General features: G+C 39.7%; 2 protein-coding genes across 4 annotated transcripts in view; one reads left to right on the top strand and one right to left on the bottom strand.

The window, feature by feature from the left end:
* The window catches only part of CMSS1 (cms1 ribosomal small subunit homolog), a 374,148-nt gene that overhangs the window by 23,165 nt on the left and 334,157 nt on the right, over window positions 1-16,826 (top strand). The gene's annotated exons all lie outside the window — the stretch shown is intronic.
* FILIP1L (filamin A interacting protein 1 like) overlaps window positions 1-16,826 on the bottom strand; it is a 294,870-nt gene that overhangs the window by 8,114 nt on the left and 269,930 nt on the right. The window contains exon 5 of one of the 2 annotated variants that reach the window (XM_023212020.2): window positions 8,445-11,220. In XM_023212020.2, the coding sequence (XP_023067788.1) occupies window positions 8,445-11,220 (2,776 nt within the window). Of the gene's footprint in view, window positions 1-8,072; window positions 11,221-16,826 lie in introns of those variants that run through there. The other variant, XM_023212026.1, reaches the window with a different exon arrangement.

The following is a 16,826-nucleotide window of genomic DNA, read 5'->3' as shown; positions in this document are numbered from 1 at the left end:
TTGAGACAGAGTCTCAACAGAGCTGTGAAGCTCCGTTGCCTAGACTGGAGCGCAGTGGCACAATCTCGGCTTACTGCAACCTCTGCCTCCCAGGTTGAAGCGATTCTCCTGCCTCAGCCTCCCAAGTAGCTGGGGATTACAGGTGCCCGCCACCATGCCTGGCTAATTTTTGTATTTTTAGTAGAAATGGGGTTTCACCATGTTGGCCAGACTGGTCTTGAACTCCTGACCTTGTGATCTGTCTGCCTTGGCCTCCCAAAGTGCTGGGATTACAGGCATGAGCCACCATGCCCAGCCAATTCATAGAATCTTAGAGAAAGAAACATCTAGTAGTTTTGACACCTATAAGTGAAAAAATGAGGAAGAAGTTTAATTTCTGGAGGAAAAAAACTCATGTAGGTTGTTGGCTTATTTATGCCCCGACCTTATTTCCCAAAAGGAATTTTAAAAGATTTAAGGAGGGTGGCAAGACTTCAAATTCAGAAGTCACTGGAAGTTAGAACCAGATGTGATCTTAAAGATCACCAAGTTGAATTCACTTATTTCGCAAAGGTTAAATGACTTGTCCAGGGCCTCACAACTGACTAGAAAAGGCATAAACCAGAGCCTGATCTATTTGCCTGCCTCCAGTGCTCCTTCCCCTAACCACTTCACTTAACTGAGTCTTTCTCTGTGAAGCTTTGTTAATCTACTGTAGCCTTCCTTAATCTCCAGTTTATTGGTAGAGATTGACAGTTTCCCACTTGATTAAATGTTGTCTGATACTCTTGTTTCTTGTTTCATTTCTTGCCCAGGTTAATAAGCTCTTCAAGGGCAGTGAATCTTTCATCTCCATAATATCTGCCCCAGTGGCAAGTAAGAGGTACACAGTTTAGTGTGTCATGATCAGTGGATTGATCGATTGTGTATATGTTATTCTTTGAAGAAAACATATTGCACACTAAGACACTGTGCATGTCACTGAGACACAAGTTTTGTTGTATAAGGATCATTTCTACTCACTTGATTGACAGATTGGTCCAGAGCATGTGCACATTTGAACATTTATATTTGTGTTAATACCTTGTACCTTTGTCTCTTTCAAAGATATCCTATTATAAACTAGAGTTTTCAGATAAACTGGAACTTTCCATTTCTACTATGTCTGTGGCAGAAAAAGAGTCTAGACAACCAACCACCTTTGCCTTTTGCCAGAACAGCAGATAACTCCCTCTACAGACCTTTCTATTTTTTTTTTTTTTTTTCGAGACGGAGTCTTGCTCTGTCGCCCAGGCTGGAGTGCAGTGGCCGGCTCTCAGCTCACTGCAAGCTCCGCCTCCCGGGTTCACGCCATTCTCCTGTCTCAGCCTCCCGAGTAGCTGGGACTACAGGCGCCCACCTCGTCACCCGGCTAGCTTTTTGTATTTTTTAGTAGAGACGGGGTTTCACCGTGTTAGCCAGGATGGTCTCAATCTCCTGACCTCGTGATCCACCCGTCTCGGCCTCCCAAAGTGCTGGGATTACAGGCTTGAGCCACCGCGCCCAGCTACAGACCTTTCTAAAAGATCCTTTCTGAGAAGTCTCAATTCCCTCTGTCTTAGCTTGTAACCACCACAGGCATGAATGTTCATTGGTAACCTAACCTCCACCTATCCGAAAACCTCAGGAATGGCTGAGGACGAGGCATAGGCTTTGTAGGTCTGTAGAGTTTATATTTGTATATTGTAGTTGTCCAAACATGGCTAGCCTTTAAAGAGCTAAACAAAACAGAGGCACAATCCTATCATAAAAACGGACTAAGGACATGAATAGACAATTCTCAGAAGAAGATATACAAATAGCAAACACATATAAAAAAATGCTCAACATCACTAATTACCAGGAAAATGCAAATCAAAACCACAGTACAATACCACCTTACTCCTGCAAGAATGGTCATAATCAAAAAAGTAAAAAATAATAGATATTGGCGTGGACGTGGTGAAAGGGGAACACTTTTACACTGTTGGTGAGAATGTAAACTAGTACATCCAGTATGGAAAACAGTGTGGAGATTCCTTAAAGAACTAAAAGTAGATCTATCATTTGATCCAGCAATCCCACTCCTGGGTATCTACCCAGAGGAAAAGAAGTCATTATATGAAAAAGATATTTGCACATGCATGTTTATGGCAGCACAATTTGCAATTGCAAAAATATGGAACAAGCTCAAATGCCCATCAATCAATGAGTGGATATAGAAAATGTGGTATATATACATGGTGGAATACTACTCAGCCATGAAAAGGAATGAAATAATGGCATTCGTAGCAACTTGGATGGAATTGGAGACCATTGTTCTAAGTGAAGTAACTCAGGAATGGAAAACCAAACATTGTATGTTCTCACTCATAAGCGGGAGCTAAGCTATGAGGACACAGAGGCATAAGAATGAGACAGTGAACTTTGGGGACTCAGGGGAAAGAGTGGGAGGGGTGTGAGGGATAAAAGACTACACACTGGGTACAGTGCAAGTGATGGTTGTACCGGAATCTCAGAAATCACAACTAAAGAACCAATCACCACTTGTTCCCCCAAAACCTATTGAAATAAATAAATAAAAACAGAGGCAAAAAAAAAAAAAAAAAAAAAAAGATGGTCTCAGGTAGCCCCTCAAATATCATACCAGGACCATTTGGCTATGGGGAGGAAGAATAACTCACTAAAATAAGAAAACTAGTTTCAGTTTTTCAAAACAGATTGCCTCAAATAATAAGATAAGTTTTATTACTCTTGATCAACAGTTTTGACAATGAAATTTTAAATGATGTCACAAGTGATTATCCCTGGGATGGCTGACTGCAATGCCAAAAGTTATTCCTGAATACATTTTTATGGCAGCATTCTAAGTGTAAAACCTGGTACCTGATGAAATGTTGACAGATTTGTCAGTGCTCCCATGTAAATGGTGTTAATTCATTATCAAATTATGAAGTACTTAGAGGTGTTGGCCAGTTAACTCGCTAGACTCCCTCAAGATTCCTTACCCTACAGTGTTGCCTTTGGGGGATGCCTGCTCTGATGTATTGACTGCCCAAAAGCTTTACCCTTCTGGATGTACCTTGAGGAATGGAAAGGGTCCATCTGCTGGAAAGGAAAGGAAAGGGCTTATTAAGTAAAATGAATTTAAGTGGGGTTTAAGGTTTGAGAACCTCAGCAAATTACTTGTCTTTCTTGCTCTTTCTTGTTTTTGCTTCACTGTGCCATAAGTTGAATGGAGTCCCTTCTTTTGGTTCATCTAACTGCCTTATTTAATGTGTGTTCTGGACCCTTCCCAAAAAATGCTACAAAGTTAAGTTGAGGGCCTGGGATCTGAGAGAGAAACAGACCTTGTAGGTGTCAGACAGCCTGCTGCAGCTCAGCCAAAGATTTAGGCATCTATGCTTTGCTACAGTTATAAAACTGGGAATATTCCCACCCAATAAAATGGGAGTTTTTATTGAGCTTTCCTTTTAAGTAAAAAGAAAATGTGGAGAATAAGCCTTCTGTTTGTCATCCAGCCACTAGAGGGTAGAATAGCCACACTTCCTAGGACAGGTATAATTTAAACAGAGGGACTGTGGTCAGAACACATTTGCCAGTGCTTGTCAATACAGATGCTTTTTGACTTATGATAGGGTTAAAACCACATAAACCCACTGTGAGTTGAAAATATTAAAAGTTGAAAATATGTTTAATACACCTAACCTACTGAATATCATAGCTTAGCCTAGCCCACCTTAAACATGCTCAGAGAACACTTACATACATCTACAATTGGCCAGAATCGTCCAGCAGCACAGCACACTGTAGAGCAGGGGCCCCTAAACCCTGGGCCACGGACTGGTAGCAGTCCATGGCTTGTTAGGAGCCGAGCGGCACGCAGAAGGTGAGTGGCAGGCAAGCAAGCATTATTGCCTGACCTCTGCCTCCTGTCAGATCACCAGTGGCATTAGATTCTCATAGGAGCACGAACCCTATTGTGAACTGCACATACAAGGGATCTAGGCTGAGCACTCCTTGTGAGAATCTAGCTAATGCCTAATGATCTGAGTGGACAGTTTCATCCTGAAACCTTCCACCCAACCCCCCGGCCATGGAAAAATTATCTTCCATGAAACCAGTCACTGTGCCAAATTGGGAACTGCTGCTGTACTGTATGGGTTGTTTACCCCCATGATTGTGTGGCTGACTGGGAGCTGTAGCTCGCTGCCACTACCCAGCACTGGGAGAGAGTATCTTACAGCATATTGCTAGCCCAGAAAAAGATCAAAATTTGAAGTACAGTTTTAGGGTACAACTAACCAGCAGAAGAGTTTGTTAAAATGCAGCTTTCTGGGCCTCCGCCCCCAGAGGTTCTGATTTGATAGCTCTGAGTGGAACTTAATATCAAGGGATTCTCATACAGGTATCTTGGATTTTACTTTGAGACATGCTGATCTGTAAGAGTTTTGGGGCATGCATTTTTTCCTGACTATCTTTTCTCTTGGGATTACAAAGCAAAATGATTATCTAGAGGAAAAAAAATCTGAACATTAACAGAAACCAGGGTATAGGAAAAAGCTAGAGTGTTGGTTAATTTAAAGGTCTTTCCCTGCCTTTGTCTAACGTATTTTAAAAGAGACTGACTTTGTAAATATTCAGAATCAAAGAAACTACTAAAACGTTTTTATTGGGAGTTTTACCTCAACCAGTAAAGACCATGGAATCCTTAGACTACAAATCTCTAAACATTTTTGATAAAATATCCCTTCTATGACCATCTCACAGCTCCCGTAATTTTATCCTTTATGGGTTATGTGGTTTGGCTCTGCGTCCTCACTCAAATCTCCTAACTGTAATCCCCATGTGTCAAGGGAAGGACCTGGTAGGAGGTGACTGGATCATGGGGCGGTTTCCCCTGCTGTTCCCCATGCTGTTCTTGTGATACTGAGGGAATTCACATGAGACCTGATGGTTTAAAAGTGGCAGTTTCCCCTGTGCACTCTCTGGCTCTCTTGTGCCGGGTAAGATGTGCCTTGGCTTTGCTTTGCCTCCTGCCATGATTGTAAGTTTCCCGAGGCCTCCCCCAGCCATGAGGAACTATGAGTCAATAAAACTTTTCTTCTTGATAAATTACCCAGTCTCAGATATTCTTTGTAGCAGTATAAAAATGGACTAATAAAAATGGATGTCATGAAGACCCCAAGCCTAATGTCTTAGCATTGTAAAATATAGTTGTGGAGACCTTACAAAGAGTGTATGTAATTTTATTGTGATCTTGATTGAACAACTATTGTGATTCTTTCTTATGTGTAAAGATTCAAGTGTAGTAATGCACAATGTCCTTCTAGTAAGAATGACAATTTTATTTTTGTCAGTGCCCCTAGAGAGCAGTGGCATCCTCTTGGGAAAACTTTTGCCATTGCTTTTAAATAGAAAAAACATGATAAAATCATTCAAATCTGTGATAGGATTCTACCATTTAAAGAGTTAAAGAGTTAGTGGGAATGTGAGTAAAATGAAACTTGGTTCTGAAGCCAGGACTTAGACTAATGAAAGGTTGGTATGAGTTTTTCAGAGAGACGAAAAAACAGTCTGTCTTCTGTGAGCGCTCATGGACCAAAGAATACAACCCTCCACTCCCACATATTTCATATGAAGATTTCTGAAGATTTTCCAGTGTCACTTCCTCTTTCCTTCCTGGTTTTTGGGGGAGTTCTATGAATATATGTTAATAAAAAAGGAAGTTCTGTAATCTTCCAATCTCTTCTCTCTCTCTCTCCCCTCTCACACACACACAAAAAAAATAAGAAATCTTTTTAAAATTAAAGGCCAGATATCTACAGTGTGTCATTTTAGGTGTAATTCTATAGAAAAAAAAAGATGTTTTGCAGAAATTATGCTGCCGTTTTGATGATCTTTAATTAGTAACACTTGTAATAATGTACACGTTAATAATCTGTCTTCTAAAATTTATTTTGATGCTGATAACAAATTATTATACTAAAGGAATCCTCCCAGTAGAGGTACTTCTAAAAAAGAGGTGTTCCTTGAAGGTTTGGTGAATTTCCAGTTATGTTAGATTAACTACTTAGGAAGCCTCTATGTAGTTAAAATCTGGAACAAATGATTAAATGAGAATTTGTGCATTATAATAATAGAACACAGGACTTACGGTGTTAACTTTATTATAGAGAATTGCTGTGGCTCACATAAGAACTTGAACCCTTTCAAAATGGGTGGGCAGATGAAAAGCCCAAATTTGGCTCCCAAACTCTATTAGTTACAAGTGTGCCAAGAATGGATTTCTTCCCTCCTCTCATCCCCCACCAGCACTTGGGGCAGCCAAGAGGAACCTGGGGTGATGGGAATCCCTTGGCTGGTTATCTCTGCGTCTTTATCTGTTTCCCCCAGTGCCACCCAAGCATGTGTTTTGTTTATGCCATTATGTGGCAAAGTTGGGAAGACTTTGTTCTTAAATTCTTTTTGATTTCCATTGTTCATAATTTTATGACTAGTTGATTGATGCCTTCCAAAATATTACATGTATCTGCTCTCAGTAACTAGAAAAAGATCTCATGAAGCAGCAGCATTACCATTGTCTGTTTTGAAAGAGCTAAAATTAAGTTGGCCATTCCTTCTAGAGTTCTGGCCCAAGGTGACTTAAAAATAGTTTTAATAAACATTTAGACCATCATGTATTTTGTAATACAGTTGGGTCACTGCTGATTCCTAAGATAAGTATGTTTAAACAGAAGCTTTCTCATTCATCAGCAGCCTCAGCTTTCATCCAAATTTATTTAATGATGATGCAAGCCCATAGCGTTGGTATTGCAGTTCGTCACCATGGAAGTGTTTCTGTCAACAAATCCTCACTTTACTATCATGAAATTGATTTTGCAGGGGAAAGGAGGATGATTGTGAAAGCTTTCTTCTACTCTTAAAGATCTTCACAGTTTGCCTGGATGTCTAAATGAATTGTATTTAAAATCAATAACTGGCAATAAAATTAACCACACTAAATTAACAGTTATGAGGTTAGAAAAAGGGAAATGGCAATAAGCTACTTGGTCTGAAATCGTCTTTTTGGAATGTGACTTGGGGACCATACTTGTAAGTTAAAATGTTCCCTGAAAGCTGTTGTTCTCTGCTCAGAAGTATAGATTATCCCCAGGCAGTCCCGTGGAGCAGATATCAGAATTTCTACGATGATTTGGCTGAGTTTTTCTCAACTATATTGTAAATGGCATAATAATCACAGAAGAAATTCACACTATATTACTTCTTTCAACTAATATACTGTGTTTTTTTTAAATATGCCTTTTCTATAACTTATGTCATAACTATCTTTGGCTTTTATTTGCTTGTTAAAAAAAAAAAAAAAAAACTAAGAGTTAAAAAAAAAAGAAACCTATAAGCTTCTGAATGCAGGCCCCTTATGAGCAGGGTAGGTAGCACCTACATTAAGTAATTCAGACTATTTTGGGAACCACATAGGTAAGAAACAAGAATGACATTTTCTTTTTTTTCTTTTGCTTTGAAGCAGAGTGTTCAGGAGTTTATGTCACAGTGGCTGGTTCCAGATTTGGTTGCAGACATATATGTTCTGTGGGAGTTTTGATCTCTGGTAGAAATACAGTCGACTCTTGATTGCCAAGGTTAACTATATTTCCAAATGTACTTTCTCTGGCTTGCTCTCACATGTCAGAGCTTTTAAATTTTACCATCTGCTTATATGTGCTCATGAAAACCAAAATTATTCAGTAGTATTTTATTTCATTATCATAAACATTTAAGTTCCTAATGTAGTCTAAGCACTGTGCTGGGCTCTAGAGATACTGAGATACATCCCAAGCATGAAGTTATGTTTGCTTCTGAAAGATGTTATAGTTCACTTTGAAATCAGAGATGTAATTTTTATTTATTTGAACCACTTTCCCCTCCTCTAATATGTGATTAGAAGTTGACCGTAAATGGGACATAGGTCCTGTTTGTTTTTAAGGAAGAATTAATAGAGACTATAAGCAAAAGACAAAATTCTATTGTACATGCAGAAATATAACACAGAATGACCAAAAGAAAATTCAGCAAGCAATGGTAAAAATAACAAATTATTTACTGTTTTATAATGTTAAAGTATTTCGCCAAGACAAGTTGCAGTCAAATTAAAGTGAGTTATGGAAAATGAAATACATAAAGATGTATTTATACAAGTGCAGACTAAATATTTTCCATACAAGTTCGTAAATGAAAAGATATACAGTAAGTGCACACTCCATATGACTATGCAGGCAACAGTTAGTTTCAGATACTCTTGTATAGTTCATGCACAAACCTTCCCAAAGTACGAGTTCAGTCAGTCGTGGGGGATATGGAGGGATGATTAAAAAAGGATTGAGTTCCTTGCAAAAATATCAGTATGGACTGGATGAGGGTGAGCGTGGTCAGTTATATATATTACTTACTGTAATTTGTGATTGTCGAGGAAGAGGTGTGGCTGTTGGTGTGATAGTAATACTGCTGGTGACTTTATTGGTTGTTTTGTTTAGTGCCCCGTTAATTAAGCCTTGAGTTCGGTTATCCTGCAGTGGTGCTGAAGGGCTGGCAGGTCTCACAGGGCTGGCTACAGCTTGCATGTAAGGACTTCCTAAGTGAATGTGGATTTTATTATCCTCAGTAGTTATCACACTTGAACTATTACTGTTTGAACGCTGAAACTGCCATGATGACTGCCGGTCCGGGGAGACTCTGAATATCGCATGCTTGGCACTGATTTCTATTGGTTCTGGAGAGCGTCCCTGCTCAGGAGAGGTAGCTGAACCAGTCACAGCCAAAACCTGAATAGGGGACATTGTCCTTTCTGGAGTTAGAGAACCACAAGACTCTGGGGTCTGTGCTCTGGCAAAAGTTGCCATGGTAATTGGGGACATGCCTTGTTCTAAATTCATGAGATCTTCGGTAGAGGTTTTGGATTTTACTGGTGTTATGGAGGCGTTTTGGAGGATGGTTATCCTTTGCTTTGGCGTGCCACAGTTCGGTATCACTGCAGTACTCGTGTAAGAGTGAGTACTCTCTGTAGTCGGGCTTGTGATTTCAAGAGTGGCTGTGTTTTGTACATGGTCTGGAGTAACCTTTATATGAAGTGGCTGCCCAGGTGTGTGGCTTAGGACTAGATCTCCAGGTTGCACAAAGTTGGAATTGGGTTTAGTTTGTATTTTTCCATTCTGAGGATGGCCCTCCTTGGATTTCATCCAGGGAATCCATAGCTTTCTGTTAACAGGACATGGAGTAGACTGGCTGCATTTGAAGGACAGCACAGATCCCTCATCATTAGGGTCCTCGTCTTGATCCTCACTCTCCTCATATAACTGACCATTGATGACTGCACGTTCCAGAGGAATGAGGCTCTTGTAATCAGGTGGTTCATTGTCTACTGCTTCTGTCTGAACTTCTTTAGAAAATACTTGAGGATCGGAAATTCTTCTTCCATTGAGACTAGGCCTGAGGCTCTTACTGAAATGCCGGTACCTCTCTAACTCCTTAGTGAGGTTTTCAATCTCTCTTCCTAAATCTCTGTTCCTGTTTTCTTGTTGATTTAGTTTTTTTTGCAGGACTGAGTGATCTCCCTGGAGGTGACATATTAGGTCTTCAGTTGCCATGTATTCATGAATTTTCTCTTTTAATGCATCCACTTCTCTTGAGAGGTGCCCTGACTTAGCTTCTTCTTCTTGAAGCCTTTTGAAAAGCCATTGTTCATGGCTGGTCTCTGTCTTTTCTGCTAATTTGTACTTAGCAAGTTCCATTTTAACATGTTCCAGCTCTTTGGATAAAAATTGAGCTTTGTCTCTTTCATTAGCATACTTTCGTTCTAGAGTCTCATATTCATCTTCTGTTTTCATGAGGTCGTCCTCAATGGCTTTCATGTCCTTTAGCTTCAGTTTCAGTCTTTCCACTTCTTGAGAGAGCTCCTTAATCTTATTGTTTTCTTGGTGTAATGCTGTTGTGGATTTCCCAGAGTCTTGATTTAATTTGTTTTTTGGGAAATCTTTCTCAATGGCTTCCAGTGATTGAAGCCTATTTTTCAACATATTAACTCTTGACAGGAGATCATTTCCTTTCTCTTCTTCCGCTTTCAATTTGTTTTTTAAATCATCTCTCTCCTTGGTTACACTGTACATCTTTTCTTCTACATCGGTTTTGGACTTGAGCGCCCTTTTAGTTTCCTCAATTAACTTCTCAGTAACTGTTGTTACTTTATTTTGCTCCACTTGAAGCTGAGAAGAAGCAGCTTGTAATTTATCTTCAGTTTTCTTTAATTTTTCACTCATTGTTTTGCGTTCATCTACAAACATCACAGTTAATGTTTTCAGTTTAGTTAAATCCTCTTTTAGAGTGAATTCTGTCTTCTCTAGCCGACTTTCAATGGCTTCTAGCTCTTTAATCCTTACTTTTAAACTCTCCAGTTCTTGAGACAACTGTTTTGTGGTCATCCTTTCTTTTTCTAAATTGCATTTTAGAGAGTAGCATTCTTGTTTGCTTTTGTTGAAAGCGTCTTCTAACTTTTCCAGACCCATAATTCTTTTACTGAGTTTTTCAACCTCTAGTTTAAAGTCTTTACTCTGTAACGTCTCCTTTTCAAGCCTCTTATTGAGATCTCTGCACTGCTCCTCCATTTTTATGAGCTCTTCATCTTTCCCTTCCATATCTAGCACACGTTTCCTGAGCTCTTCCACTTCAGCCATGATACCAGCGTTTCCATATTCTCCCTTACTGATTTTTTCTTTTATATCTTGCAGCTCCTCTTCTGCTTTTCGTAAAGACCTGTTTGTCTCTTCTAACTCATCAATCTGCCGGCTGAGTGCTGCCAGCTTTTGTTGAAGCTGGCGATTTTGACTGTCCTCATTGGTGAGCTTCGCCATAATTGTGTGTTGGTCCTGGTGAAACTTTGTGGTCTGCGTTTGCAGTTCCTTCTCTAGTCTGGTTGCCTTCTGCTCTTCCTCCTGAACTCTGGCTTCAGCAAGGGCTAGTTTGGTATGTGTTTCCTTTGCATTTGTGGTCAGCTCTTGGATTTTCTGTCTTTGAAGGGTGAGCTGTGCTGTCAGCCTTTGTTGTTCATCCACCACCATCAAAGCAAAAGACTTCAGCTTGGTCAGCTCCTCTTTCAGGGTGGTGACCCTTTTCTCCTTTTCTTGCTCCTTCTCCTCCTGAGACTTGATTTCTTGATCAATTAGCTTCTTTAATCTGAAAAATGTAAAGTGCATTTTGTGATTGATGTTTTAGTAACTCATCAACTGTAATTAAATATATGTGCAATTTAGAAATTATGTAATTGTATGAACTGTGTCAGTTCATATACAATATGCAAAAGAGTTCCTGAATTTGATGACAGAGGAAAATCTTAATAAACAGTTATCTTGCTTTTTTATTTGACTACCATTGATCAGTAACAGCTGCATTTCACCAGGAGCCTTAGTAAAAGAGTAAGGGCAAGAATATTTAGTTTAAATTGCTTGGGTAACATATAATTATTAGGCAGTCTGGCCTGAAGACTATGAAAATAGGCACAAGCTTGAGATGATGCAGTTAGACCTGGCTGCAAGACTGACCCTAATCTTACCAACTAATTGATCTGGGCAGTTATTTAACATCTCTGAGCCTCAGTTTCCTCATATGAAAAATGGGGGCAATAATTATATTTACTTCAGGGGCTTCTTATGAATATTAAATGAGGTAATTCATCTAAGATTCTCATCGTCCTGGCACATGGCAAGCATTTGGTATTAGTTCTTGCTGCTGTTCTTTTTTTATTAATAGGGTTATTATATTTATCAAATAGTTTGCTTGAACCCAAGTATGTGGTGCATTAATGTTTGATGTTCAACTCCTTCATTCTTAGTTAAGAAAAATTATATTCACATTGCTTAGAAGTTATGCACTTCACTGATAGACATCTGTGCCAGTTAAAACTTGGTTTGCACTAGCACATTATTCTGAGAACCACTTCACATATACCTTATCCTCATAGTGGACGACAGTTAAATGAGGAAAATTGAGAGGCATCTGTTCAGGTTTGGTGTTTTTATAACATTTGAGAAGAGCATGGGGTTTGGTAGGAAAGTGCTTATTGATGAGAGTCTGATGCTAGGCATGATGGAAGAGAAACTCTGTTATCAGGAACATAATAATTACCTCTTAAATGACGACTACTGTGACATGCTGTTTTCTTCTTTTATGTTTTAAATTTGTCTGCATAACAGGAGGGTATTTTACATGTAGTATAAACTGTCTCTTCCACCTCAGTAGTGAGGTCAAAGCTTTAAATTTGTGGCACTCTCAGTTACATTGTGAATGGGCTGATTATAGAGGATGTAATTATAGCTTTGCAGTTAAACAGAAGCTAAAATAGAATGGAATCCCTGAGGAATTGAACTAAAGGACTTGTCATGGATGAAGTTAGGAATATTTACATTCTGATAGGTATAGAGAATTCATAATACTTTAATGTACCTTTTCTCTTAGGGATGAGTTAATTATCAAATGCATGTCTATCATCCTTATCATAGAACTTACTTTTTGAAAGTTGTGTAAGGATTTGAGAAAACTTATTATTTATTTTATTTTATTTTATTTTAATTTATTTTTTGAAACGGAGTCTCACTCTGTCGCCAGGCTGGAGTGCAGTGGGGCGATCTCGGCCCACTGCAACCTCTGACTGCCTGGTTCAAGCGATTCTCCTGTCTCAGCCTCCCTAGTAGCTGGGATTGTAGACATGTGCCACCACGCCCAGCTAATTTTTGTATTTTTAGTAGAGACAGGGTTTCACCATGTTGGCCAGGATGGTCTCGATCTCCTGATCTCGTGATCCGCCCGCCTTGGCCTCCCAAAGTGCTGGGATTACAGGTGTGAGCCACTGTGCTGGCTGAGAGAACATTTTAAAAGGAAAGTAATTTAGGGTTGTCTTCTTGGAAATTGAGTCCTTCTTTTTGAGATTCTCATCTGCTATTTTCTGTAATTACATTACACAGGAGGAACATGTTTAAAATAATCATGTAAGAATTCTCCATCTTTTTTGTGGGAATCCACTTTTAGTTTTTTCTGTTTTGAGGACTTAACAGGAGGCTGACCCAAGGGCTGTGGCTTGTAAAATTCAGAAGATGCTAGGCAGGATGCTGGGGTGTGGTTGATGATGATCTCATCCAAGGTCTTGGCAAAAGGCTTGCCCATGGTTTCTGGCCATGCCCCATCCCTATTTGAGACACGTGTGAGCCTGAAAAAATAAGCATGGCAGCTTCTTGAATGGCCATGGGACTTCTCAACCCAGTGGCAGCGTCCATGGGTAAACTGCTTTGGTGGTGAAATAGTTAAAAAGAACTTTGGCAAAGTGCTTCTTCTTCCTGCCTTAGCATTAGAATTCATTCGATTTAATGGTTTTGACAATGCCCTGAGCATAATTACAGTGAAATATTTTTCCCCTCTCTACACCACAGTTCTTACAGTTTTATTAGAGAACAGTTTCACAAAAACTTTTAAGTATTTATTTTCAGTTTATTAAATTATAGCATGTGCTATTTTCAGTTTCACGAGAAGGGGGTGTGTTTTCTTAGGATATGAGGGAGGGAAGACTGTTTCACAGTATAATTAAAAGAGTATTAAAAGGGAATGGTGATTAGTGAGTGCAGTGCAGTAACCTGCAAAAAAGGTTTAGAAAAAAATGCAGTTGCTTCCATTTTGTTCAGTGTTTTTGGAGCAGACATGATGCATATTTTTCAGCCTGGGGCATGATGCGTATTTTTCAGCATGATGCAAACATAAGCATCTTTTTCATGGTTTTTGTAATTTGGTTGGCACCCCCGTCTATTCCCCAAGCTCTATCTGATTATTTGAATGCATTTTCTCTAAGCATTTCCTTACTACTTGTTTTCCAATAACCTGCTATTTCCTTGGGCCATTCTCATGAGCACACCATAGGACAGTCAGCTGTCTAGTCTGGTAAAGCCTGTCGGGGAGGTAAACAGGAATTTATATGCAGAAAAAACTGTACCCACAGCCATCAACCTGGGAGTGCAGGACAAGGATCCAGTGAAAACTGAGAGTAGGAGGCCCTGATGGAATCGTTTCAGACCCAGTTGGATGCGTGTAACGCTATTACACGTTGTGTGGTCGTGTACATGTGTGTGAGAGAGGGAAAGAGAGCTGGTTATGCTACTGAGTTTGAAGGAATTAGCACTTCTGATAGTGATGAATGGGCCACCCTAAATCATTATTTCTTGCCTTATATCCAGGAGCATTTGAAGGTTGAAGTTTGAGGCTAGTTTTTGGTCTTGAAGAAAGTATAGGGTGAGGAGGGTGTGGAGTTGAGCCTCCTAAGCCTGCTTCCTCCTTTGAGTAGGAATGGACTTTAGACAACACAGTCACTTAATTTTCTGTCTGCATTAATTTTTCTTAGCATATTAGCAGGATTTAGCATTGATACTTGCATTAGATGCTAATGCAGGTTATCATGAACTCTGGGTTTGCTAGCCAAAGCAGATAAATGATTTTGATTGCTTTTAACCAGGGTTTTTATAATCTTCAAAGTAGCATAGATCTTGAGGTACAGAACTCTGGAGATCTAAAATTCATTCCCTAAAAGCTGTGTAGTCAAATTATGACTCCTTTTTCCATTAATAGTTACAGTTTAGGTGCCTTTATGCAGGAATAACCTGTGCCAGGGTTTCTCCATCTTCAGCATTATTGAGATTTGGGGCCAGATAATTTTTTCATTGTGGAGGTCTTCTTGTGCACTACAGGATGTTTAGCAGCATCCCTTTGTTGTGAATTAAGAATGTTTCCAGACATTGCCAGATGTCTCCTAGGGGGCAGCCACCTCCAATTGAAAACTACTGATCTAGGCCGGGCGCGGTGGCTCAAGCCTGTAATCCCAGCACTTTGGGAGGCCGAGACGGGAGGATCACAAGGTCAGGAGATCAAGACCATCCTGGCTAACACCGTGAAACCCCATCTCTACTGAAAAATACAAAAAACTAGCCGGGCGAGGTGGCGGGCGCCTGTAGTCCCAGCTACTTGGGAGGCTGAGGCAGGAGAATGGCGTAAACCCGGGAGGCGGAGCTTGCAGTGAGCTGAGATCCGGCCACTGCACTCCAGCCTGGGCGATAGAGCGAGACTCCGTCTCAAAAAAAAAAAAAAAAAAAAAAAAGAAAACTACTGATCTATGCATGTGTATGTTTGTGGCACGTGTGTATGTCAATCTGTCAGTAGAAGTTAGACTCCATCATTTTGCCTTACTCAGCTTTAATTAAACAGGTGCAACAGAGAGCTCCCACCTAAATTACATGTACACTTGGTGATTTTATCTTCCCTGCTAGTGGCCTATTCTTTACCAGTGCTTCTCACAGTGTAAAGTGCATTTGAATCACATAGGAATCTTGTTAAACTGCAGACTCCAATTCAGTAGGTCTGGGGTGGGCCTCACAATTTGCATTATAACAAACTCTCAGATGATGCCAAGTCTGCTGGCCCTCAGACTGACTGTGGATAACAAGGCTTTACCATTTACATGCCAGATGTTTCCTGGAAATGGGATACTGTTTGAATATTAATTCTGCCAATTGTTGTTCGTTATTGATTTATATCCAATCTGCAGTACCACAGGCTGTATTCCTGACCTACATGACCACCCATTTTTTTCAAAGAAGATATCAGTTGAGAGAATATGACTAAATTAACTAAACTCTGTTCCCCATATTTCTGGGGAACAAAATGACTCGAAATGCATACCAAAGTTGGTGGATCAGTAGCTACATTTTCATGCAAAAAGAGCACTAAATGATTTTAGCTCCAATTTGTGTTTTTTCTCACAAGCACAAAGACTAAAATATAGGAGACTATATAATAGCTGCCATTCTTTACTTAGTGCCAGTGATGTGTTGCCAAGCACTGAGCTGAGTCTGTACATCTGTCGGTTCTAATTCTTATGATAAATTTACAGGGTTTGGGATTATCTCCATTTTATAGCTGTGAAAATTGAGGCTCAGAAAGGTCAAGAAGGAGCAAGGCTGTGCTACTGTGCTATTTCCCCACATTAGATTGCAAAGAACACAAACCATTGCATAGGGCTGGTCCACACACAAGGATTTTTATCAAGAACACTCTGAATGGAGAACTATCAGCTTAAAAAATCTTACTTATCATTGCGTTTGTATTCTTTTTAAAAAGTGTATATCTCTCAGAGCAGGGGTTTTTAAATGTTTGTTCTTGTATCTGCTAAAAGAATGTTGAAAAACTACTCCTTTTCACATTTTTTAACTGACATCTAGATTTTTTCATTCAATGTTTAAATAGTTGTAAAAGGATATATTTTAACATTTGCCATCTAATCTCAAAGTCCTCATTAACAAATTGGACAGCCAAACCAGTCATTCAGGAAAAGTCTGACTTTATTTTTCAACCTAATGAAATGTGTAAATATACATCCCTCTGGTACCCATCTCATTTCTAGAAGATAAGGCATGAGGACTTGCCCTGCATTGTCCCCAGATGAAGAAACAAGGCACTGCTCCATCCATGGTTTGGTTCTGAACCTGTTGCTGCTGCTGCTCTTACTGCTCTGCTCTTTTCTCATAGGACTGTCAGGATTAAGGCTTTCTATAGTCATCCCTTTGTCTGATGCCCCAGAGGGGTTTCCAACCCAGGAAGAGCCACTTGATAAGAGTTTGCTAAGAAGTTTGTTTTGAAAGTGTTGCTGGAAAAGGAGAACTCATAGAACACAAAGAGGATATGTATGAATGGTGGACACAGACGCTGATCCCTTAAATCTCTCCATGCCTGTACCCAGGGTACAGGCATGG

This window comes from Piliocolobus tephrosceles, chromosome 2 (assembly GCF_002776525.5).
Source record: "Piliocolobus tephrosceles isolate RC106 chromosome 2, ASM277652v3, whole genome shotgun sequence".
Classification (NCBI taxonomy): Eukaryota; Metazoa; Chordata; class Mammalia; order Primates; family Cercopithecidae; genus Piliocolobus; species Piliocolobus tephrosceles.
Note: the sequence above shows the minus strand (reverse complement) of the source record. Positions and strands in the feature narration are given on the sequence as shown.